Source organism: Branchiostoma floridae, chromosome 17 (genome assembly GCF_000003815.2).
Source record: "Branchiostoma floridae strain S238N-H82 chromosome 17, Bfl_VNyyK, whole genome shotgun sequence".
Lineage (NCBI taxonomy): Eukaryota > Metazoa > Chordata > Leptocardii > Amphioxiformes > Branchiostomatidae > Branchiostoma > Branchiostoma floridae.
This window is the reverse complement of record NC_049995.1, coordinates 13,716,788-13,742,938: the sequence shown is the minus strand read 5'-3', so window position 1 is coordinate 13,742,938 and position 26,151 is coordinate 13,716,788. Positions and strand designations below refer to the sequence as shown.

The following is a 26,151-nucleotide window of genomic DNA, read 5'->3' as shown; positions in this document are numbered from 1 at the left end:
AATTAAAGGGACAAAACATGGTATCAGAGCCAACAAGGCAATCATTCCTATATCTAAGACATGTACTGGTGTGGTAAAAGTGACACTAGTGTGGTAGACTGGCATCACTAACAAAACTGGTAACCACACTCATAGCTTCTATATTGGTGTCACTTTTACAACTATCCAATTAGTTTCATTTCTACAACTACAGTCTCGGGTACCTTGCAAGTGTCACTTCTACAAGTACAACTATTAAGCTACAACACAACATATTTGCTCATTTTGGTACTTTATCGTAATGTTGACCATCCCTACAGAAGAAAAAAATTATTGTCTTTTTGTCTGAAATCAGGCGAAAATTAATGCGCGCGCTGATGTCATCCAGAAAATTTTCTTGCTGTGGCCTTAGATACACGAGGATCAGGTGGGACAGGTGATTCCAATCAGTGTAATACTAATTGGTCAACACCATTTGCCTCTGACGTGGGTGTGTTAGGGTGGTATCTCACTGCACTTGAGACACCGGTGCGGCACTGCGGGGTCCGTTTACTGCGGCATTGGTGTGTTATTTTCATCGATTCTTTATAATTTAGATATTGCATAATACATTAACGGATGACTTAGAAGACAACCGAATACAAAAAACGTAACAAAATTCTTTCTCCATCTCTGAAACTCCGAACTCGACAGTGCCGCATCGGTGTTCCAAGTGTAGTGAGATACCACCTTTATGTCGAAGACCAAATAATTGACACACAGAAACACGAAAAAGGGGTACGCGTGTATAATACCTTAAGAGTGTTCTACACCTCGTAGTTTTTATTGACAGTGTATTTCTTTAATTTTATCTCCCAGTTACACGTCTAACATACTTTATGCACCTTTTATTATATATGTGCTTTTCTCATAGAATTATACCGGATTAAATATTTCAAATGAATCACAACTGTATGAATGGCGTAACGTTAGTTCACCCTTATCCGTAGGGTAACCTCTATCCGTTGTATATAAAAATAGGGTATTTGAGTATCGTTTAGTCGACGGAAGGTAGTTTCGCATTGTAATAATTGAAAATGTTGACATTTGAAACCCACGTCGTTGACCTGAAATCTCTAAATACTCATTTTTTACAACAACGAATCTAGGTTACCCACCGGATTAAGGTGAACTAGCGTTGTATGTTTGTGGTACCTGTGAGTATTTCTGCTACATTAGCGTGTCCTTATCTGATAGGTATCAGTTACGTTACAATACCTTAAGGGAGTTTACGTCTTGTAGTCTTTATTGACAGAGCATTACTTTAATTTTCTCTCCCAGTTACACGTCTAACACATTTAATGCACGTTTGATTATATATGTGCTTCTCTCCTATAATTTAAGAAATACCGGTTTAAAGTTTCTGACGGATGACCTACAGTATATAGTGTACATGTGAATATGTCTGTTACAGTGGGTCATTGCAGTATTTGATGGATACAAGTTATGGCTTTTAATCACAAGGGAACATAATCACAGTGATAATGGATATGATGAGGTAGTAGAGGGACCGGGCCTACCCACGTGTTCTTATTGCCGGGCTAGTTTCCTCAGCCTTACCCTGTAATGTTGCATATTGATGCCATTTATATATCTAGATTAAAGCTGATGACCTTTTCATAACACGGGAAAAGGTTTGAAATCCAAGCAATCATAATCTATTTAAGATCATATCACTATGATTAGACCAGTATGTGCTGATTACACTGACACTTTGAATAGTACCTCAATAGTATTCCCAACGTTTTCCTGTAATTTCAATGATTAGGGCCTTTAGTTAGCGGTTCCCTTGCCAACGTTCTCTAACGTGAGGTCAATCTATGTCTTAGTTTCGTCCATTTCTATGTAGTTTAAGTTATTGATAGAGATGATTGTTAGGTTATTGATTTTTGGCCTGATCAGGGACGAGGATTGCTATCGTCACCAAAACGATAATGAGAGCTAACTTTCATGAGAATGTTTATTTGAATACTACAATGGGATTTGTTCTTTCTTATAAGAAGTTATGTAATTGTTTTCAATAAGTGACAGTGTAGATAATGAGAAGAAGACTGGAAAGCTCGTTGTATCTGACTCCCTGACGTTATAGCTTCAAAGTTATTAAATGCAAGAAAAAAAAACAATGGAAAGGCTACACATAACCTTTCTTGACAACAAAAGAACTAAAACCAACCTGACTAAGGTGAATAAAATCAAGTCCCTGATGGGGAATAACGTGGAGTGGAAGATGACATATAGTATAGCGTCCAAAGTTAAGTAAAGTAGGGTATTCTACTGTTTGTCCAGTTGCAGTGTTACTTTCTGTTTCTCACTGCTGAAGTTTCCCTGCTGCTGTGTTGTCTTTATCTCCAAGCAGATCCTACGTTAGCATTAGGTTGTATCAAAAGCTGCCAGAGGAGTGAAGCCGGCTTAGGAGTTTGTTTCGCTACAAGGCAAATGGACACCTTTTGTGTGACTACACTCCTTGGCCAGCTTGGTACTATCTTATGCCATTGTAGGATCTGCTTGGAGATTAGTGTCGTCTCACGGTGCACAGCGTGCGGGACAGAGAGAAGCCCTCTCACAGATGTAGTACAGCTGGAAGCTGCAGCGGGTCTGGTCCAGGGTGGCTGCGGCTACAAGGTCACCTCCTGATTGGAAAACATACATAGAGATGTGTATATCACAGGGCATTGTCTCTGAGGAACCCCTCACTTGAACTACTCCAGGCTCTTCTGCATCTTGCAGTCTGTGGCCAGGTGGGGCCTAGGTACTTCTGCAAGTTGTCTCTCCACCTGGTGCATGGCCTCCCTCTACGATGCATGCATCTACGTGTATCACACTAACCTTTTATATATTTAGCAGGTTAATGTTGTTCGGGCAACTAGACCGAAATTATAAGGATGGTTTGAAAGAGCAAAGGAAGTAATATTCGTCACTTTTCGATTCAGTTTCGAACTTTTTGGGATGTCCACCAATTACGGAGGGCAATACCATATGTTAACACCTTCCACCTGGAACTACCTTACGTAAGAAGAAATTTAGGTGTTTACTTTCATAATTTTTGCATTATATCATTTTTTTTTGCCAAAAAAAACGGAACAAGGTGTTGGCCTCGATCAACTTGATCAGGTTATCAAAAGGATGGATATACATGTTAATGTACATCCAGGACTTGTGTAACGTCAACAGATAAAGACGAAAGAGATGCTTTGGGAAACTGTGGAGTTGACTTTGTCAGGGCCAGCAGTCCAACATGTTGTTGATTATGTTAGAACTACAATGTGAAGGTTTATTGCAAATTCCTGCCCATAGTTTGACATCTTCTTTGAAGACGAAGTTGAAAATGAAATCTCCCACACAATTACCTGCGATGCAGCGCTTGGCGGTTTTCTCGGCGTAGTCCCGGACGGAGTCGCCAGGCCGGCGGCGGTAGTTGACGACTCCTCCCGTCGCCCACACGAAGTGCCCCTGCTGCTGCAGGTCGTTACCGCTGGTCCAGTGGATGTACTGAGGGTGGTCTGTTTAGAAAAACACATTCTTGAAATGCATATGGCGTTGTGCAAGAAGCCATTTTTAATCTTTATTTCATCTTGAAATAGAAACACGTATTACCGAAATAAAACGCTACGGTGAGTTCACTTTCTTCATTGTTGTTTGTTTACACCGTTATCTATTCATGAAAGCTCCAATCGGTAATGCGGGACGTAAGGTTCAGATAAGATATAACAGATTACTTCGATTACATCGAGTCCAAACAAATCTATTAATATGTATCATTAGATATACAAAGTACACAAACATATAGTAGAGCGATATCTCAGGGTTCACAGTAACTCTGTCTATAAGGACAGGAAGGTATGATAAGAATGATTAAAATTGCCAGGGGATTTAGTGCTCACCAGCCGATATAATGTTCTCCACAATAATCTGAATAAAATGCCTCCTAGCTTTGTTTATGTATGTGATCTCATACGTTCAGTTTGTTTTCTAATACAACATGTAAGTATATTTGAAGAATGTCTGAAAGTTATATTTGATTCATTTGAACTTGTCTCGCAGTATGAATTGTGATAGAAATTTAGGATGTTTGATGCCCACCAGCCGACAGGATGTTCTCCACCACATAGTGATGGATGTAAGCGTTCTCGTCCTCATCCTCGATACTGAGCAGGTCGGCTCCGGCAGCCTCACACAGCGCCTTGGAGTCCTCCCAGCTCAGGAACTCATTATTCTACAGAAGGTAGGGAGAGCATAACTGAATATACTGAGAAAACTCAAGCTTCACTACTTCACACCCACAATATTTCACACTACTAATGATTTTAGACATATATTTTGTTGCAAAATATTCCTACATTTTAACCGTCACAAAAAAAGCGAAAAGAAATGGAACTCGCTCAGTAGGATGTAATTCTATGTGTTAGGTATGTATATTATGAATCGATCAGCTATCTTTTTGTTGCGATCTATATCTATACCAGTGAGTATACTAGTCTGCGTAAATTGAAAGTCTTCTGTCATTCAGTAATTTATCATAACGTATATTTCGTTGGGGTGAAGTCTACACTTTCTTCGACGCCTGTATTAAAGCACCTAGCAGTACTTTACAATGGTCTTAAACACACGAACAAGCTATTGCGACAACAAAGGCATCCTAGGCTATCTACATAATGATATACAGGATGAAGACAGTGGATACAAATATATATTTGAATAGTGTTTCAAATATTGATTTAGATAAGTGTTATTTATCCAGAACCTGTCAGCCTACCATATCAAACTTGTAGCACCTGCCCGAACCGTTACGATGTGTGAAGCCGCTGGGACAGCAGCTGGCGTCAGGGAAGTCTGGATGAAGCACAACATTATCAAAGACTTTATATCATACCTCAGATCTTTATGCCATACCACATGCAGGCTGGTGTACTGGTAAATGTAAGTGGATTCTAAAAGGTTTCATTAGAGACAGTAGTACGTTAGGTCCATGTGGCTTTTATTTTGTTTTAAACTAAGGGATTTTCAATTATATGTTCGAATGAAATCCTTTAACGTTTACATTAAAATGAAATACAAAATTACTAGTGCAAAGTGTAAAGGACCGTGAAACATGGAGAGCCCTACGGAGAGGAGTATGGGGCCAGTCTCTTGCCTGAACCCTTAGGCAGGAAGAAAGGCTATCCTTTAATTGTCTAAAGTTCCGGCTAGCAACCCACTCATAACGAGCTACATGTAAGAGAAGACTGTCTGTCCTCACCCACGTTACCCATCTGTAGTGATTTTCAATGATATATTCGTAGAAAGTTTCTAAAAGAATTGATAAAAATGAACTCAAATATTGCACAAAGAATGGTATCCTTTCATCTTTTTGTAACTCAAGCTGGGAACTCCTACTTATTACGAGCCAAGAGAAGACTGACTGTCCTCACCCACGTTACCCATCTGTAGGCTACCCACGTGACCAGTTAGTGACGACATGGTCAGGAGGGTGTGCGCAGGCGTCATCTCATCCTCCCCGGCCGTGATCGCACCGGAAGCGATAACGCCGACGTTTCCGGTGCCCTTGCTGCCGGGAGGAACACGACGAATTGCATTTTTTTTCATCAACATTATCATCATCTTCATAATCACAATCACCATAATAATCCCAACCATCATCACATCTACACCATAATCATCATTAGCCTGGGTACTAGCCGGATAGTAGTTCGCTCCTATGTTCGCTTCTGCTATCCATCTGGAGACCTGTCCATTTAAACCGTTTGGTCAAAAAAGGGTACAAGCGGTTAATGAGCGAATCAAGAATGGATTCTAGAGCGCTGGTTCGATGACAACAAGTTCTCCGGCAAGCGGATGGAGGGCGTTTCGGGTGTTGGAACACCGGTTCGAACGAGCGCTTGAACCCATTCTATAATTCGCTCATGTGTAGGGACCAATCAGCGCCTGCGTCCAAAATTTGAACGATTCCAGACGTTAAGATGATCAGGGTTCCTTGACGGAACAGCAAAGAAGCGACTGAATATAGTGCAAAATGAATGTCAGAGCTAGACGCGACTGCATATAGTATATGATGAACGTCGGAGCGAACTACTTTCCGGATGGTACCCAGGCTAAATCATCATCACAAACAACATTGTAATCAAATCTTCATCATCATAATCTTTGTCATCATGGCCATCAACATAATCATCACAAACAATATTACAATAAACGACAGCACCAGCAGCATAAACAACAACATCACCATCATTATCATCATCATTGTCACCATCATCATCTGCCTTAAGTTTATTCCCGTTCAACCGCCAGCGCAGGTAGAAAACAAAATGATGGTCCTACCTCAGCGATGAAACAGAGACTCCGTAGCAGGTTGTGTTGGAGAGTAGCTCACTTTTAATCTGTGAAGAATATCCGTAACATATTAGTGTACATTTGGTGAGTTTTAACCCTTAAACTGCCAGAGTTTCAGCCCTAGAAAATATGCTATCAGTGCCAGGGTTGGCCGCTCACCTCCCAAAAGAAACCCCCGAACAAGGCCGAAGTCCCTTACTTCCTGGGTTCGTGCGCTACACGCGTGCAAAGCTGCTACTTTGGGAGAATACGCTATCCTGGATATATCAGGGCACGGCATATAGGACATGTATATGTGTGCCGGATATGTCCGGCTTTGGCAGTTTAAGGGTTTAATAAACAGCATTGAAAATATCTCTGTTATCATTCCCGTATTTTCCTTACAGTTTGAATGTTGGTCCTTTGATGCTGAAATACAAGGATCAGAAACTAGACCTAGCAAATTACCCACAGTAAGTGATGGGGTTGAACTGTCACATTTTAACCAGTCGTATATTTTTGACCAGAAGATAACGTTGGGCAATAGTTTTTGTAACATTGCTTACCACCTAATGCTTTTGCAAGTGAATAGCAATGCCATCAACTCTAAACGATTCGTATTCGTTATTGTCATCGTCGCCGTCAATTTCACTTGGTAGTATACGAATAACTAACTCGAAATGCGAAAGTTAACTCGTGTTATAAAGCAAATAGACATTTTCATAGATATGCAAACATAAAGAAATAAATCAATCTGTACATCATTTACAGATCGTTAAGTGAACAAAGCTGCCTCATTCTATTGATATCCAAGCAGATCTTGTGGGGTTTAAGACAGTATCATAAGCTGGGGAAGGAGTTTAGCCTGCAGAGGAGTTTAATTCTACCACGATAAAACTCGTCTGCCGGCTAAACTCCTTCCCAAGCTTATGATATTGTCTTAAACCACAGCAAGATCTTCTTGGAGATTATCATTCTATAACACGGCGTCTTACGTTGGTCTCTATCTCCTGAGCTGTTCCCAGGAAGGCTGCTGAAGAGGTGTCCACCATATCACTGGTGTAACCGAGCCCGGGGAAGTCAATGGTGAAGACCAGGTGACCCAGGGGTCCTGAAACAGCAAGGTTTGGGAATATCTCAATGGCGTGCATTTAAAAAAATGTTTGATATTGAAGAAAACTATACTGTTTGTATGAATGATATGATACAATCTAGAATGTGATCTATAAGACGTTGCAATAAAGGAATAGAATGAATATTCCGTTTTCGAAAAAAATGCAGCTTTTTTTAGATTTAAAGTGCAATATCCATTGCAAATCTTGCTACTTGTTGCCGAAATGTATATGATTCGATAACTTGTGAACAATGTTGAAATCTCTTTCACTATAAACTTTTACTGTTAACAAGAATTTTGTTAACTGATAGCTGACCTGGCTCAGCTTTACAGTCGCACGTGTGGCAGCCGTCCTCTCCTACTGCGAACCCGTGCTGACAGGTCACCGTGCAGAACTTGACAGGGCAGGACAGGACGGTGTAGTCTGCAAACAGTGGAAGGGTTTAAGCAATCGGAAATCATAATTAAATTGACTTTTTTCTCACCTTTTGTTCGTACTCATACCCCCTCACATTAGGCGCGATTCGATCGGACGACGAGTCTGCGAGCTCAAATTTACGAGGAGGCATGACGCTAATGCCGACGAAGAAATGGCAGAGTTCCCCCTTCCCGTCAGGGTCATGCCTCCTCGTAATTTAGAGCTCGCAGACTCGTCGTCTGATCGAATCGCGTCTAATGTGAGGGGGGTATAACGACTGTTGCGCTGTTTTTATGTAACTTTCGGTGCAAAACCTTATTATGGGCCTATCACGTCACAGTGCAGAACTTTACGCGGCAGGACAAGACGGTGTAGTCTGCAATCAGGAAGTGAAGGGGATTTAAGCAATCGTAAACCATTATTATAGTTGACGCGTCTTCCCCTTTTTCAAATCTTATGTTAGGTGCAAAACATACATGTTGGCTTATCTCTTCCGAATTTAGCAGTTTAATACGTTGTAAATTTCGTTCCAAGTTTTCATCAAGCTGTAACTACGTATACACTTGCTTGTATTTTGGTACAACTAACACTAAGTATTGCTATGTCTTTCACTTTTGTACATGCATAAGGGGTCGTTTTTAAGATAACATGTAAAAGATTACCGTTATAATGTTGAACATTATTAGACAACACTTTATACAAATGAAGTTTATAATCCTTGTATGATATTTCGTAGGAAAGAATCTCCTCCTTCTAATGTTGATACTTTTGATGAATAGTTCCTGATCTATGGACATACAGTCATAGCTGAAAAAAAAGTATGACTGAAAAGTTACAGAAATTAAAAAAAGACAAATGTCTTGGTCGAGAAACCTATTCAATATTCCTGTAGTGATCTGTTTGGATCGACCGTAATGAACGATGCAGCAGTTGCTAATTAGGTTACAGTAACGGGAAATGACATAAAAGCCCCAATGAACGATAAATTAAGCGAATTACCGAAGATAAAAGCCTCAATTGGCAAAATCACAGTATGCCGTTTGTTATGATTTATATAATTTTGTTTTATGACAGCTTTTGATCCATCAATTACAAACTAACGCCAAGCCTAGTTGGCAGCACGTTTTTTGGTCCAGAATTCTAATTATTTAGTCTTTATCGCAGTGATAGTGGTGGATATCAAGTAATAATGCGCCTCGCATATTGACGTGGGCGTTTTGTGTAAGATGGCTAAAAGGCTTTTATTTCTTCAAAGAAAACAGGGAGTTAGAAGCAATCTTGTATGCATCCATAGAACTTTAGTAATGAACAAATTGCAAGCAACAACGAAGCAACATTTTAATTAGGTGTGCTTTTTTGTCAAGGAAACACTGTGCTACGTATCCACAAAAAACTTAAGTTCTCAATATAGGATATAAGAGAATTCTTTTTACACAACAAGTAAGTACCTACTTTGCTTACGGATCTCTGAGGAAGGTGTTTGAGAGACATAGAAACGTAAGAAAAGTACTTCCTGGCAATGTAAAAAGAATTCTCTTTTATCCTATAAGAATTCTCTTGTATCCTATATTCTACCAACCTGATGAAATTATTTTCAGAAGTTATCAATATAGATTTTGCTTCTGAAATTTGTACGAATTCTATTTCTATCCTATCTCTAAGTATCTAACTACAGATTGGCTTTAAACTTTTCGTACCGGAGCAGTCAGGTAGGGCGTATCCAGCTCCAACCCTGGTGCCGGACACCTCCTGTCCCTGCCCGTCCACGCACCAGCACTCCCCGGTACTCCCGTGACACTGTACGGGCATGTACGCGCCTGTGTCCGAGCAGGTCGGCACGTAACCACCGGTCAAGGTATCGTTGGTGTTCAAGGCTGTGGTTCGGGCAGTTTCACACGGCGTTTCCTCTGAGAAGGAAATTTAAAAAAAAAAAGTGTTACCATCGCATACATGTTTTCCTTTCCGTTTCTTTGGCAATATGATAAACTTAGAAGCTGGAATGTTTTGAAATTGCGTGAATTCTTGCTCAGAACCGAAAAATTGTTTTCAATCAGATCAGATGTATGATATACACTTCCACGGAAGCCCTGAACTACTTGCCTTCGCCCGCTGCCGCAATGTGGTGACTGTTCTGCCTCACCACAAACACAGTCAGGGTGGATCCATCCACGTTCCGGTTCACTAAGCAATGTAAAAAGTTAATAACAAACATGAATTTATGTATTTTCTTTATATCCTTGACATATCAATTCATAGTTAGGGTTTACATACTGCTCTGACAAAAGTAGTGTATCCTACCTGAAACGGCCAGTTGCTAGAGTAACTGTTATTTGGCCCATCTTATGTCCACATGTATGTCTAACCTTTACCCACGTGGTGTAGATCTATTTTCAATATAAAATGGTAAAATAACAAAAATGAGCTTGCTGGCTATTGTCTTATTCTTTATATCAATGACAAGTAAAAACACATTCAAAAGAAATACGTTCTAGCTATAGTCTCTGCAACTGTTCCTTAACCCTTAAACTGCCAGAGTTTCAGCCCTATAAAATGCTATCAGTGCCAGGGTTGGCCGCTGACCCCAGAAAAGAGACACCCGAACAAGGCCGAAGTCCCTAACTTCCGGGGTTCGTGCGCTACGCGCGCGCAAATTAAAGCTGCTACTTCGGGGTAATGGGCTATCCCGGTTATAACCGGGCACGGCACACAGGACATGTATATGTATGCCGGATATATCCGGTTTTGGCAGTTTAACGAACAGACAGGGGAACTAAGTCTTTGGTATTGGTAGTTTTGTGTTGCCAAAGAGAGTCTTCGCATAACAATTAAGTAGTCTTATAACATTCTGGGATTGATGTACCTTGTATTCCAAACTCGTCGTATGTGGCGTACATCTCCTGCTCACTGCAGACCCACTTGGTACAGCAGAGTCCGGGCAGCTCCAGCTTAAAACAGTCCTCAGCAGGGGCGTCTCCCGCGGAGCAGTACAGCTCACAGACCACCTGTGGGATAACACAATGTGTACAGCCTATAAGTGTGTTATTGTACAAATTTTCAATTTTTTTTACCAGAATTAACGTATTTCTAAGCCCACTTCAAGGCATATTGAAAGAAGGTGTTTCGTTATCAAGGTAGTACAATCTGATTTTAGTAATATTTCCTATAATGATAGGTAATCAATGTCATGCAAAGTTTTTTTTCAACATTATGATGAGAAAATGTTTATTCTTACGTCCTAGTCCAGGTGTGATGAACGAGACCATTCCCGTTATGGTCAAGTACTACAGTCTTTTCTTTCATCAAACGATACGTAGTTTATTTCTAGCTTCTAGCAATATTGCCAGTACTAGTTTTCATTATCATTACCTTTGCAACTTTAAAGGACATCGTCTTGCAAGAGTAGATAAAGAGTAGATAAAGAGTAGAGTCATAAAATACTCACGTCCCCATCCTTGCAGGTACAGCGCTGATCACATGTCTCAGGGTCAACAAAAGCCTGCCCGTTCCTGTACACGTTACCGTTGTGGATGCAGGAACCCGGATCTATAGAATCAGAAATAAGTACATGTAAAAATGATACACAAAAATATTTAAACAATCAATCTCTCCAGTTATCTTACTGACAAACACCGTACTGACTTATGAACGACAGTCAATATATACATCCTCCATTTTACGGAGGAAAAAATAAACCGATATGCTGTCATCTGACTGTCCCTGATGCCACAGAGAAAGTGTAAGTACTGTTTCTGATTTTATTGGTTGAAACTGACCGTTAGAAAATAAGGATTTTTCAGACACCTTCACTTGCATTCTCAAACGTCAACGTTAAAAATGAAACTTGTATCAAACACTCGGATCATGAGAACGGAATCATTCACCGGATAATTTGTAAGGGAAAACACGATAAAAGACAGCACTTACGACAAGATGACTTTAAAAGGTACGAAGAGATCACTAAAAATGTTTCCACTTAGTAAATGATAGGACCATGAGTTTGTCCCTTACCGACGGTAGAACACTGACAGATGTCACAGCCCTGCCGGTTCTGTGCGTACCCGTCCAGACAGTGCAGCTCACACGTGTCGTCTATACTCACACAGTCGCCTGCTGTCACTGTAAGGGCAAGGACATGCTAGCATGATTTAAATGGTTTGATATTGCATAGAGTCTAAGACATTGCCTAATGACAATCTGTACGGACTAAAAGGACATAGAATAATGTTACCGAATACAAAAATTGGTTGTGAGTATCAATCATGATAGGAAGGTAAAGAACAAGAATATTATGTTCATATTAATGCATATGCAATGTGTCCGGCAACTGTTAATATTTCATTCTTTAATAGCTTCTTCATGCTAGAGTGGGACATTAAAACATGGCATTTTTTTTCATGTGGCAAATACTGAGATAGAGATTCAGACCTTTATGAGGCAGAATATTTTATCACTGTTACTGACCACTCTATCAAACTTATAGAAAAGGGAGAAGGTAAGAAAGATTTTACACATAGTCTTACATTTTGCGGGCACTAGACCCAGCTCCCTCCTGGCGCTGATGGTGTCGTCATGGTTACAGGCGTACTGCTGACAGCACACTTCCGGGACGGTCACCAGTACAGGGGACGGGCAGTTCTCAGTGGCGGGCTACAAAACGGGAGACAAAAATGGTATGTAATAAGTATAGAATTGTTTGTTCTCAGCCTGTTCTAAAAATGTCAAAGGGCTGAAAAATTGTCAAGTCTTGAATTTACATTTTGAATCTTAGCAAACTAATGACTGTCGCGATCAAGATGTGGATCAATCTGTACGATTAGGGGGGCGGGGGTGTACAAGTTTAGTCACATTTTGGACCGCGAACTTTTCACGATACTTGTGGCTATACTCTGCTTTTTATTGTATTTAAATATACCTTAAACCCAGCAGCCTAAACTGTTTTTACCCCAGCTTAAAATAGGATGTCCTAAGATCATGTTTATTTTATCACATTCTACGAGCAACGGACCGAATGACTTCACAGATAACATCATCATCTTCACATTGTACGGAGAGTATACATAATATAGAATTGTTGTAGACGTCTATTTCTTGCTGGTGTATAAATAAGCATATCCCGTTGTAAGTACCATAGGAACAGCTGGGCAGATGGTCTCGCAGGTCACGTGGTTGGCCAGGCACCGACAGATCATCTCGCAGCAGCCTCCCTCCCCCTCACAGTCTGACAGGAACTTCTGTCCGTTCTTGTAGTGTTGGCCGTGGTGTGTGCAGTACCCGTCGTCTGAAACAACACGAGCTCACTCGTTCAAATTTACTAAATTTTAAACCGTAATAGGACATAAGGTAGAAAGCCCTATTGGGGCCATAGGGGTAGTTGTGTCAAGGGAAAGGTATTAGAAGGTAGAGCTAAACTCTCTTCTGTCACATCCTTTTCCCACCTTAACCGCAGTCAGGTACCCATTTCCACACATGGGTCGGTTAAAGTGATTTTCTCAAAACAATAACTACATGCCGATATGACCATTCATTCATTTATTCATTCATCCCAGATTGTTGCTTAGTTATCACTTTTCTTTTGACTTAACTTTCAGTCAAAGTATAAAATCTTGTCACATTAGCATAATTTGTATTCTACCATCTTTCTAGCATAAACTAGGTAATTGTCAAGGAAGAGCCATGTATATGATGGATACACGAATGACTAGGACAGTGTCTTACCAAACAGAGCACACTGACACAGCTCGCACCCATAGGCGTCTTTCGCCAGTCCTCCCGGGCAGTCTAGGTCACAGGTCATCGCTGGGCAATCTGCAGAAACAACAGACATCGCTTGGTGTCTCTTTTAAACGACGCATTCTCTTTCGTTTAATCTCGCGGCGATGGAGTTGTCAGAATGTCTTTTTCTCTTTAAACGCCAGTAAAATTCGCTGTATATCAAAATGTAATTGTAAAGGACTTTGGTTTTTGGCATTACGTATACCCGACGAAATATATTACTTATACTATTGGACCTGCATTTGTGGTAGTCCTTTGAATCGCTTTTAAGATTCTTTATCATGGGGGGGGGGGGGGATTGGTCATGATAAAGAATCATTTCTAAAGTGACAACCTGACTTCAGTGACCGTTTCTCCAGACCTGTATGCCTGCGTTTCATAAATTAGTACATTTACCTGGCGTATTACACTCGCATGTGAGACAGCCGTGCTCGTTCCGGGCGTACCCGGTGTCACAGGACCCGACACATAGCAGATGCGCAGGGCACATTCGAGCTGCAGAAATACATAGAGAAAATATCTCACCTCGGATACAAAGATATAACGTTTTCCTCTTTATCCACAGGGTAATCTATAACCATTATGTTAAAAACGGGTTATTCAAGAAGATCGGTGGTTTAAAATAGGCAGACGCCTTCTCTCTTGTATGCGGCATCAAGGTATAAAGGTAATATTCTAAAAGTATTACAGTTTAATATCAACGTCCATTGACATTATATCCATTATTGCCCTGTTCTTAAAGAAACTGTTAAGGCTACACGAATAAAGATGAACTAACATTACATCGTACTAATTTCAATCATCAAGTTGTGAACCGGTTAACCATTGATTAACGATTTTCTTTGTCGTTAGGAGAAAAAACAGCAACAATGCGATACCTAATGACTGCTATTAGGGAGAGACTTAGTTTTACCCACCCCTTGCCTCGTTGTGGTCAATGGCGGCTCCGTATGCCTCTGAGGAATAAAGAAATATATAATATCAGTTGAGAGCGACACGCATCAAAGGGATGTACAGCCATGTATATCTAAGGTAAGACAATGTGTATCCCGCAACACACAACCACACAACTCGCTGTCAACGTTTGGATGACCATAATATCTGAGTGCAACTGTAGCCAACTGTAAGACTCGATAGAATAATTCTTCAATCATTGACTGAGATGTACTGAGCGAACATGACAAAAATGAGGTACGTGTTTTCAAGAGTCAGTGAACAATTATTCTATTAACTTACTCATACGTGCCTGATTAACCTTTTCAACGATAAATGTAAGACGTTAGCATTGCCTTTAGGAAGGTGAGGTGATAGAATGTAATAGAAACGTCGGAATGTGATTATGACTATGACCCTTTAGAGCTGAAGAAATATGGTGGATGCCGTATGAAAGCTTCTTACAGGAAATTGTGAGTCCTGAGTATTAGAGCATTAGTACTTCCATGATTCCAATGCTTATGATTTGTTTGTGTAATGAAGCTTATAATTCGCTAACCATAGAAACTTAAGATGTACCCACCCTCAGCAATAGTCGGCGTGCTGAGACAGTGACAGCGCAGACAGCCGTCATACCCCCGCTCCACCTTGTACCCGCGCTTACAGTTCTCCTCACAGTCAAGCTCGGGGCAGTTTCCGGCTGGTGTGTGTGTGGATGTGGATGGGGTGGATTATCACTCACTTTATTTTTGTTAAAGTCTAATGTTTGTTAAGTTTGGCAAGTCTAATGTGGTCAGTCTTTACAATGACAGATACCTGATTGGGCGGGTTCTGTTTATAAACGACCAAGATCTTGTCAAGATCATGTGGCTACAAACAATGCTCATCTGAGAATTCAAAAGTTACATTTCTACAACCCACTAACATAGGATATAGGAGAATTCTTTTTACACAACCAGCAGGTACTTACATTGCTTACGTTTCGATGTCCCTCAGACACCTTCGTACCTGCTGGCTGTGTAAAAAGAATATTCGTATATCCTATATTCTACCAACCTGATGAAACTATTTTCGGAACCCACTAACATGTTGGAAAGACCCTTAATTGCGTCATCACCTGGTGAGTGAAAACGCCGTTACCTGCGAATGCCGGGTCACACTCCAGGTGTGGGCAGCACGTGTCCGGGTTGTACGGCATGTCGGCATACGGCTGCGTCATGATGTACCGGCAGCCGTTCTGGTCGTACTGGAACAGCTCGGGCGGTAGGTTTGAACACCTGTGGTGGTAAAAATCATGTTATTCATGAAGCTACGGCCGTGTGGCGCTTTGGACGCACCCAACCCCTCGATCTCGGAGGTTGAGCAACATGCAGTCCGATCAGTTCTTGGATGGAACACCACCCAAGGACGACCGGATACTGTAGCCGGACGAAGAAATCCACAAAATCGGCTTTCGGAAGGGACGTAAAATGGGGGTCTGTCTGACATTGTGGGTACCTACGTATACTGGCAGCAAATAATTCACCGGATGAATTAAATGAATGATACAGATTGGTATATTACTATTTGTCAAGCATTGCGTGGCCATGACTGTTCCATGCGCGAATTCAAAACACCGCAAACACTTTATTTTACGATCCCTTACCGTGAAAACAAGTTTTGAGCGGTGGGGAATTCGGGCCTGTTTCTAATCAAGAACATGTTTTCCCGCCACGAGGCAAACACGTAGCGTGCTCTGATTGGTTCAAATATTAATTACTCGACATACAACGGGAATCGAGAGAACCTGTATCAATTTTCATAACATTGTACAAGACATAAATTTATATCTATTAAACCCCAGCTTCGACTTCCTTAATAGGCTATTATTCTTACAAGACTAATATGCATTTTTTTTACTTAGTCTAATAATGGTCTGCTCTTACATGTCCTCACAGGTGAAGTGTGTAGCATCAGCACACGTGCAGGTCATAGCACAGCCCTTGTAGAACACGGCCCCTGCTCCTTCTTCATAACACGGTGTCCGCTCTGGGGCAAACAGACACGATTGAATAAGTATGGTGGAGGGGAAGAGTGAAGAGCAACTTGCTAAAAAATACGATCATGATTACGTTAAGGAATTTCAGCTGCCCGAAGGTAAAATACAATGACACGATGCAGTAATGCCAAAATGTGATTAGAATTAATTACTCAATGCATGTGCATATGTGAAATATAAAAAGGCATTTTTCATATTCTTGTATTTGACTTGACTGATACCTACTCTCCAAGCAGAGGTTGAGTTGCGTAGATATAATAGTAGGCGGAAAAAATACACTAACGCTCCTCTACGCTACTATATCTACGCGACTCAACCTCTGCTTGGAGAGTAACTGATACCATCAAAATCAAAGATGAAAAACTTGATGATTGTAAGAGGCCTTACCGAATTCGACAGGAACATACGAGTCGTTACCTGAAAGACAGGAAATACATTATTTCAAAAAGTCTTCTCAGCATCTAGATAATAGTTGAAACTATTAACTCTTAAGAAAACAAACAACAGCTGCAGATGCATTACGACTCTTAAGGCTGAAAGCTGCCCTCTTAAAGCATGGTATATTTGCAAGCAAGGCAGGTACGTACATTCGTCATCTGTGCATCGGTAGGAGCGACGAAAGACATCGGCAGCAGCAGCAATGGTTAAAGCAGCGAAAGCGGCAAGCGCAAGCACAGCAGCGGATGCAATAGCAGCAGACAGGCAGCAAAAGTACATCAGCAACAAAATGAAAAGCAAGAACAGCAACAAGCGATCGTATGTAACATACTCCGTGACGCATTTATGGTTTCCAAGAGTAATAACAACGGAAAACAAATTAATGGAAATCAGGAGGTAGGGTGACAACTGACAAGGGAAGCAAATGGCAGCTTACATAAATGCGTAGAACGCCGAAGGGGGGTGGGGGGGAAAAACATAAGATCGATCTAGATATTTGTGTTTTCATTGTTATCGACGTGAGTGAAAATACAACCTGCAACACAAGAGGGAGGAGCTTACATGGAACCTTAGGACAGGCCTCGCTCTGGTAGAAGTCGACCCCGCAGAGCAGCTGGTCCGCGGTCTGCCCGTTGTAGATGTAGGTGCAGACCCGGTACCGTGAGGTGATGACGGTCGGGTCGTGCAGACACAGGTCCGGGCACGGCGTCCAGGAACCCCAGGAGCTCCACTCGTAGTACGCTTATCACGAACACACACAAAAAAAATCATCCTTTTATTAAGCTTATCACGAACACAAATAATCATCCCCTTATTCCGATCCATTGAGACGTCTTCATTCACAGCATATTATGGACACGTTTCGTCAAGATCATATACAAACACCCCAGCTAATTTCGCTACTGGAGTTCAGTATCTAAAGGACACATAGCTGTCAGTCTTAGATACAGAAAAAAAATCTCATAAACATTATAATTAGAGCAGAAATCGCCTCTTCTAATGAGGCCACAAAGCTGTCTGTTGTTGGCAATTATGCCGTGTTGGTAACAAGTAATTCATACTCACATGAATTATACCCCAAGCTCTTGGCAGAAACAGGTTTGGTACCTAAAGAGAGGCGTGAAGCAAGTGAATGCCAGAAACAAACACTTATCAATTGTTTTCATCAAATGTTGCCAGTGTCATTGTCGCGTTACGTATAACACAAGATATCTACAGTTTCGTCGTAGAAAGTTTTAAGCTTTTGCTCCTTTCAATATCAATAGGTCAAGAAAGGTTTAAAAGGGTAAACGTTGTCCCATAGCCCTTTTAAGGCCGTAGAGGCAGTGACTTGTTATCCACTGTGTTTTGGGCTCAGTATCGGGCGAATCCCCTTCCGTCGTCTTTTGCCTTCGTAATAGGGCCTTCACACGGAAATCGAGTTAGCAGGAATCAAGCCGAACCAGTCGGAATGAAGTATTTGCAAAATTCGTAACACATTCGGGGCCATTCCGAGCGGGGTTCCAAATGGACTTGATATCCCCTTCAAACGAGAAAGAATGAGCCAGAATGCCGTCAGAATGAAAATCCTTTTCTATTCCTGGGAATTCGTAGTGTATTCTGGAAATTCTTACTGCATTCGAGATATTCTTTTGGCCACATTCGGGCAGGATTCGAAGTGGCTTGCCTTTTCGGTTCTCCTTCGAATAAGATAAAAAGGTTTTGAATAATGTTGGAATGCCACAGAATGCGGTCAGACTGCAGTTAGACTAGTTAGAATCCACTTAGAATCCATTTGGAATGCCATTCGATATTTCTACACTTCGAATGCACCTCGACAGTTTTTGACATGTCAAATACTTTCGAGCCAGCCAAAAGAACGGGGACGAATATCTGGAACGCAGTACGAATGTTTAGAATACAGTTCGAATTGCGAGGAATTGCCACGAATAGAAAAAAATTTCATTCGGACGGCATTCCGGCTCATTCGTGCTCTCGTGTGAAGGGGGCTTAACTGAAGTCAGGGACCCGATTATACGCCTGGTCGGAGTGTGGAGAATCATGTAATCAAAGTGCCTTTCTCAAGGGCGAAGCGTGATCGGTAGCATGACAAGATTCTAACCCGGGCCCTCGTCGGTTTTGGGTTAAACACCACCTACAGTTACGTCACACACCCGCACCAACCACACAACCATTAGTCAAAATCATCAAGGGAAAGGACCTTACATTCCGGGATTTCCTCCGCCGTACACAGCTTGGTCTGAGTGGTATCGCCCTCCCCACAGTTAAAGTGATGAAAGTCGTGCAAAGTGCATTTCACAAGGGCACAAGAGCCCCTGGATTCTGGCTCAAACACCACCTACAGTTACGTCACACAACCGCACCAACCACACAACCATTAGTCAAAATCATCAAAGAAAACGACCTTACATTCCGGGATTTCCTCCGCCGTACACAGCTTGGTCTGAGTGGTATCGCCCTCCCCACAGTTGAAATCATCCACGTACAGGATACCGAGGTGGTCCCCGTCGATACAGCCCCTCCAGCGGACACGTTTGGTCAGGTTGGGGATGGCGTTACATGGGCAGTAGTTCCAACTGCTCCATAGGTCCCACTCCGCTGGTTCCAACATACAATTTTACTATGTTTAATAAACTCGGGCTCACTTTACAACGTTGACAAAACGCAATTTACACTCCTCGCCCCAGAAAAGACGGTATGTACAAATGTAATGCACCTGATTTGCCCATGAACCCAAATAAAGATTAGAGTCAGCATTCAGACTGACTTGGCTACTTATTACATTGTTCTTCACTGTTGTTTTAGAATTTTCCTTTCACATGCAATTAGCATTCAGGGAATAACTTGATTAAGTAGGCATACTCACCGTTCTGGACACCTGAAAATTAAAGAAAAAAATTAGTAATTAGTACACAGCAATTGAGACAAAAAAATGGAAAGAGGCGTAAATGGCAAGGCATGCAAAACATATTCATTCATTCGTTCGTTCGTTCGTTCGTACGTTCATTGAATATACTTGCATGTTGTATCACAGTGTTGCTGGTCGTACAGGCTCCCGTCACAGCTGCCGACAGGAGGCAGTTCTCCGTACGGGTCGTTAGGGTAGATGCAGCGGCGGACCCTGCTTCGGTACGGCTGGCCCAGGCACGGGTCGGAGCACTCAGACCACGCGTTCCACGTCTCCAGCTCAGCTAGATGGTACAGTAAAGACATGAGTACTCGATACTCATAGGAACATAGTATTAAAATGTTACCACACACAGTGGACTGACTTACAACTAGCGGCGCATTTTGGACACACAGATGGTGGTACATGCTAGTTTGACTTACGGAGAGCGTCACACGTACATTTTGGACATTTCAGGTGTACATTCCGAAGAGACCGACAGCGAATTCTTGGGACACTTACTGATAGCTAGCGGTACATTTCAGACAAACTTGTAGAAAGTGGTAAGAAATTATATCAGTACATTCCAGATACACTGACTGACAGTGTTACATTCGGATAGACTTACGGATAGCGCTGCATTCCGGGCAGGCGACTGTCTCCATGTTGTCGCCGACGTTCATGCCGAAGTTTCCGCAGCCTGAGGTGAACATCATCTGCATCGCGTCGGTCACCACTTGGCCGTACTAGGGTTGGAATAGACAAAGTCATCGTTACTTCTATATCAAATACTTCTGAGAGCCGCTATTTCTAGACTACGTCATACATCTGAAAGCCGCTAGGGGCCAACGTCTTTCATTTTCCCGTCACTTATTTTCATGCCAAACAGATATCATACAGCTAAAACTACTAATGATTTTATCTCCTTGTTTAATGGAATGGACCGATCATGTCGAACGCCATATCGAACAGATAGAACCCCCCTATTCTATTTCGAACACCTCCGTCAAAAACTGCCCCATTGGACAGAAATGGCTATTTTTGACGGAGGTGTTCGAAATAGAACTCTGATCGAACAGGGGGCGGGGTTTTGAGATCGGTCCATTGTAACACGGTCTCAACTCTTTCAGATTTAATAAGCTATAAAACACCAAAACAAACCTTCACTCGAATAAACAGTAACAGCTCCTTCTAAGTTAAGGTACAAATGAGGAATACTGAGTTACACGTTGGACCGCCCTCAGATTTCCCTCTTTTAGGGCATACTAAATTTCCATACTTCTTGCAACAAAAATAGTATATACTCTACAAGGTACCCCTTGTGGCCGTTTTTTTTTTTACTTCTGAATGGCTTACAAACAAAAATGGTCAAGATATAAACGGATAGATAGATGAGGATAACATAGTGACGTACTATAGTCACGCAGTTCCGTGTCCGGTACCTGGAGGTGTCCGAGCAGCCGCACTCATTAGACCACGGTCCCCACGGTCCCCAGGAACCGGGAGGGTAGTCTGGAGTAACAGACAGTATTTGTTTTATTACAACAGAAAGGGAATGAAGTGCACAGTAGTGACGCACTCAAGTAAACAGCAACAGCCAGTATTCATGATAAGGTGGGTTCATACGTGTATATAATATATTTAAGTCCGCATGAGGTCCGTTTGGAATTTGTAGCCTCTATCAGGCTCCACGAGTCAAATGGAGCCAGATATCATGTCAATTGTGTCTAAAACGCTGCAGCACATTGAGTCATACATTATGAGCACATGTACGTTATCATTAGTACTATCACCATCATACGACATAGTATCATTACAGGCTTTGCTGAAGAAATGTAAATAGAACACGTACTAAAAATGCAGACGTGGAAACGACATGTTAAGGTCTGATTTTGTTGGCGTCCTGATCACTATCCAATGCTGTTTATGCTATAGTGTGGTTTATAATAAAAACTGACGACAGAAATGATTTCCATACTGAAGAAGGCATAGCTGGTTCCCGGTGCTAGACCCAACACCAGCAGGTGGATGACAAGTTTGACAGAAGCCATGTCCCAGGAGATGACCAACCGGTTACGATGTCTTCTATGGTAATGCCACGTCTCACGGTATCAAATGTCTTTGTAGAACGTCTACAGCGGTCAAGGGGGTCAAGGTGCAAGCCAATCAGAGGTAAGAAACATGGTGCGATGGAGATTGTTTTGTTTTGGAAGAAAATGAGGTTGACTACGTGTCAGGGACGGTGTGCGGCTTTTCATTCACAGTATCGACCTCAGCGACATATGGTCATCCGCACTGACTCACACGGCAAGTTTGTGGTGTGCAATCCATGGTACACTGCAACGCATTTCACGTAAAATAAAAACGTTGCAGGTTACATTAAGCCATGAATTTGATTTTCATTTTCTGATTGTTTTCCTTCTTACCAGTCCGTGTCCTGTAAGTCATTCCATCTGCAAATTTTACATGTTTTCTCCGAAAGGTCAAACGTATTTACACCACCACAGACACCGCTTCTTTCTTTCTTTCTATCCAAACAAAAGTCGCACAATGGCCAATCAAAAGTAAGAAACCTGACAAAAAATCATTAACCTCCAATATGAACACCATGTGACTAATTGTGTACCGAGTACAGAGTAAAATATTGCGGTTTTATTGTGGTACGTGCGAGGTCTGTGTGTCGTAACGCGTAGAGTGCTCATCTCGGAACCCATAATAGATCATGGGTTCCATACTCGCCTTGCCCCGATGTTGTGCATTTGGGTAAGGCACGATATACCCACCCCGACGTTGGAGTGACGACCACCAAGAGTTTTCGGCTAATCTGTCAAAAAGTTTGCCAAAAATACACGGATTAGGTGCGCCAGTGTGTCATTATCTGCACATTATGCCACCAAGAACCGTAATTTATTGTCATTGCACTATCTTTGGTCAATGTTCAATGTTCAAGCTTCACGGCAGCTGACACTTAGGAGAACAAATGAGCACTGTTAATGCTTCTTTTTTTGTGTGGAGATTACAATAGCGGTTTAAGTCATGGTCACAATGAAGATGACCCTTTGTAAACCCATGGTCAAAAATAGCACATACAGTGCAGAACGGTTCGATACGCACGTAGTCCAGACTTATCATATCAAAGAGGAAAGTTCTCAGACCTTTGTATTCATCTGGCTATTTTGGATTTAATTTTAAGACTTTCTATTAAATCAAAAGTACAATAATTGTTTTCATAAACGGATCATTACACTCATATAGTCATTAATTGAAAGTACTTAAACAATGTGATAAAATCTAAATCTATTTTGTTGGATTTACCTTCAAATTGAAAAGAAATTACAGTAATGTCGTTGATTTGTAAGCTAGACAATTCGGACAATTCTTAGACAAATTTGTACATTTTACATTTAAAAAGTAAAACAGTTGACAATGTAAAGAATAAAACGAAAAGATGTTTAGCCATGCACTTTGCCCCAAATGAAAAACATCCCACATGACAATCAATAAAAAAGATACAAAGATATCTACATTATGTTTCACGTTACAAGCGCTTTTGTTTCATGGTAACAGATGTTAAGTGTAAAGTAGGTCATGTATTATTTTACACGTGCTTAACCTTGCTATCAGTCAACTGTATTCTATTTGCTAATCCGTACCGTCCTTGACAAGTGAATGGTAAAATGAATAAGAACATGATGCTTTATTTCTTTCGCTATCTATCAACTTTACATCACGTGTCACCTTTTAGATTTCTTACCGAAGGTTTAGGAAAGCCATGCATTATATTCTTCATTCGTTTTTTTGCTTAAATAAGCTTACATGGAAATCAATGATAATCACGATTTCAAATAGGTTTCCAGCTAATGTAATGTAATCATGTTATTACGTAGGCAAGGAATGTGTCGAAAAGAAATCGGAAGCAACTTTGATGTATGTTAGCATGAATGTTAGCTAATGAGCAATAAAGTATGTCGCCGGTTGACTAAGACTATAGGTTAGATAGTAGCCTAGTCGATCTCTATTGGATTATCGTCCAGGCTGACTTCCCTCAACTGCGTCATCATTCTCTCGAGACTAGATGGGACTTCCGTCAGTCGGTTGCCATGGAGATACAGCAGCTCCAGTGACGTCAAATTGTCAAATAATTCTTCAGGTAGTTCTTCCAGATGATTCAGTGAAAGATCAAGGAACGACAGCGAGTGTAGCCCGTGAAAAATGTCCCCCGGAAGAGTCACCACCCTGTTACCAGATAGGTACAAGTATTTCAACGATACTGTGTCTGTAAAGAGTTCGGCCGGAAGCTCTGTTAGCTTATTGTTGTAGAGGAAGATACTCTCTAGGGACGTCAGACCTGCGAACAATCCAGCTGGTAGAGTCTGAAGCTCGTTGTTGTTTAGCTGGAGAGACTTAAGCGCTTGGGTATCCTGGAATGTTGTCTCAAACAGAGATTCCAGCGCGTTGTGGTTTAGATAGAGAGTTCTGAGTGAGAACAAGCCACGGAGAGCCGGTTCGAACAGGAACTGCAGGCTCACAGAGGCCAGGTTCAGCGTCTGTAACTCCGCCATGTTTTCGAACCAAGATTCGAAGATGATGGGGAAGAAGTTGCCACGAAGGTCGAACTGGACCAGTGAACTCACGTTTCGGACAGAAACAGGCAGGTCATGTAGGCTGTTGTCCGACAAAGTTAACTTTACAAGACTAAGATGAGACAGGGCACCTTCCTCTATGTCAAGGCCTTCGCCTAGGTTACCAAGAGACAGAGAAACCAGGCGGCTGACGTTTTTAAAGTCGTCTGATCCTATAATGTGAATTGGATTCCCGTCAAGACGAAGAGTTTGCAAGTTTGGAATCTGGTTTAGAGCTTGTTCCGGTACTGCAACAAGTCTGTTATAGGCAACATTCAAGTCACGGAGTTCCTGTAGCCCCGAAAACGCGTCTTCATGGAGGCTTTGAATCCGGTTGTTGTCAAGCTCTATGCCATATAAGTTATTAATTCCTTCAAAGCAGTTTGGTGGAATGGTTGAGATTGCGTTTCCACTCAGACGAAGATGTGTTAGATGTGGTATTATCTGAAAGGCTGCACAGGGAACTGTGGAGAGACTGTTCTGGGAGAGATACAAGTGATGTAAACGGTAAAGATTGATGAAGGCTAGGTCGTGTATTTCGTGTATGTTTGTAGAGTCCAAATGCAGGTAGACTAGCTTCGGTACTGCAGAAAACACCCCCTCCGTTAGGCGGCGCAGGTTGTTCAGTCGCAGGTCAAGAGTGCTAGTGTCGTTCGGCAAATCTTCGGGTATTTCCGTAAGGTCTCGGCCCATGCAGTTGACGTAAGACAAACATGCACATTGTTCCGGACAGACTTCGGCCCCACAACAATGGATGAACAGGAGCAGGAGACTGCGCCTAAAAACGACCATTGTCCTGAAAAGTTGACGAAATACTATGAATTAGATAAACAACCTCTTTATAAACATAACCGAAATGTATACATAATATGTACGTTTTCAAATCTATCATAGAAAATTACAAGCCAACAGAATTCACTCCTACACATGCCCTCATAATTACCCCCTCTCTTAGACAGACATAAAATTGCTAATATATCTGTTACTCTTTCGACCGGAGCCTATGCAACTCATTTCCGTATAAACGGTGGCTGTACCAGCATGAACTCCATTGCCCTTCAAGTTAGCAATGATCTACACGCAACCTATAAGATGTCTAATACTTACATGTTTGGGATAATATGGGGTTACTTGTCCCACTTATGAGATATTTATGCAGGCTGGTGTAGAATTTCGTCCTTGTAGGATTTGCAGTTAAACCACCGGTTGATCTTTGTACTTTGCGCTGCCGTGGGTGAGATTGTTTGTTCAAATGGCGGCTGGCCAAAGGCTTAGCGCATGTGGTTACTGATCTCCAAGAAGATGTGGGTTTAGGCTCAATATTGGACAAGTTTTTTTTTTTTGCAGCATCTAGTTTGTCTTTGTCTTTTGGGTAGTCCCGAGGGTTCAGTCGTTGTCTGCCTCTAGTGAGAGATTTGATAATTGCAATGATTGTCAGGTAAGTTGGGGAATTGTTTTGGGCAGTTGGTATTTTTTCTTCTTTAGGAAACATTGATCAGAAAAATAGTCATATAACGTTATCTCAATTATATAGGCAACTACTTTTTACCTCTGGCACAATCACATACTATCGTATCTAATACACGGAGTAAAAAGATATGC

At 41.6% G+C, this 26,151-nt stretch overlaps 2 protein-coding genes across 2 annotated transcripts in view; both read right to left on the bottom strand.

Annotated features, from left to right (window-relative positions):
- Positions 1 to 1,158: 1,158 nt before the first annotated feature.
- Positions 1,159 to 26,151, bottom strand: part of LOC118404317 — a 45,070-nt gene continuing 20,077 nt past the window's right edge. Inside the window, exons 2-32 of the mRNA XM_035803385.1 lie at positions 21,906 to 22,059; positions 21,342 to 21,439; positions 20,556 to 20,673; positions 20,061 to 20,231; positions 19,907 to 19,918; positions 19,450 to 19,638; positions 18,106 to 18,147; positions 17,602 to 17,781; positions 17,190 to 17,198; positions 16,990 to 17,019; positions 16,490 to 16,592; positions 15,705 to 15,841; positions 15,148 to 15,264; positions 14,549 to 14,587; positions 14,028 to 14,126; positions 13,575 to 13,664; positions 12,986 to 13,137; positions 12,380 to 12,506; positions 11,868 to 11,975; positions 11,302 to 11,402; positions 10,720 to 10,861; positions 9,960 to 10,040; positions 9,557 to 9,766; positions 7,758 to 7,865; positions 7,323 to 7,438; positions 6,337 to 6,395; positions 5,427 to 5,563; positions 4,772 to 4,848; positions 4,099 to 4,231; positions 3,366 to 3,518; positions 1,159 to 2,648 (exon numbers count right to left, since the gene is read on the bottom strand). Of these exons, the coding sequence (XP_035659278.1) occupies positions 2,542 to 2,648; positions 3,366 to 3,518; positions 4,099 to 4,231; positions 4,772 to 4,848; positions 5,427 to 5,563; positions 6,337 to 6,395; positions 7,323 to 7,438; positions 7,758 to 7,865; positions 9,557 to 9,766; positions 9,960 to 10,040; positions 10,720 to 10,861; positions 11,302 to 11,402; positions 11,868 to 11,975; positions 12,380 to 12,506; positions 12,986 to 13,137; positions 13,575 to 13,664; positions 14,028 to 14,126; positions 14,549 to 14,587; positions 15,148 to 15,264; positions 15,705 to 15,841; positions 16,490 to 16,592; positions 16,990 to 17,019; positions 17,190 to 17,198; positions 17,602 to 17,781; positions 18,106 to 18,147; positions 19,450 to 19,638; positions 19,907 to 19,918; positions 20,061 to 20,231; positions 20,556 to 20,673; positions 21,342 to 21,439; positions 21,906 to 21,978 (3,318 nt within the window). The 5' untranslated portion in view covers positions 21,979 to 22,059 and the 3' untranslated portion in view covers positions 1,159 to 2,541. The remainder of the gene's footprint in view (positions 2,649 to 3,365; positions 3,519 to 4,098; positions 4,232 to 4,771; positions 4,849 to 5,426; positions 5,564 to 6,336; positions 6,396 to 7,322; positions 7,439 to 7,757; positions 7,866 to 9,556; positions 9,767 to 9,959; positions 10,041 to 10,719; positions 10,862 to 11,301; positions 11,403 to 11,867; positions 11,976 to 12,379; positions 12,507 to 12,985; positions 13,138 to 13,574; positions 13,665 to 14,027; positions 14,127 to 14,548; positions 14,588 to 15,147; positions 15,265 to 15,704; positions 15,842 to 16,489; positions 16,593 to 16,989; positions 17,020 to 17,189; positions 17,199 to 17,601; positions 17,782 to 18,105; positions 18,148 to 19,449; positions 19,639 to 19,906; positions 19,919 to 20,060; positions 20,232 to 20,555; positions 20,674 to 21,341; positions 21,440 to 21,905; positions 22,060 to 26,151) is intronic.
- LOC118404725 (insulin-like growth factor-binding protein complex acid labile subunit) lies at positions 23,171 to 25,330 on the bottom strand. Its single transcript, XM_035803996.1, has one exon. It carries the CDS (start codon positions 25,240 to 25,242, stop codon positions 23,932 to 23,934), a length of 1,311 nt encoding a protein of 436 aa, XP_035659889.1. The 5' UTR covers positions 25,243 to 25,330; the 3' UTR covers positions 23,171 to 23,931.

Bases quoted from the DNA above. Each gene is read 5' to 3' on its own strand.
- LOC118404725 (XM_035803996.1), bottom strand. From the start codon at position 25,242: ATGGGCCGAGACCTTACGGAAATACCCGAAGATTTGCCGAACGACACT.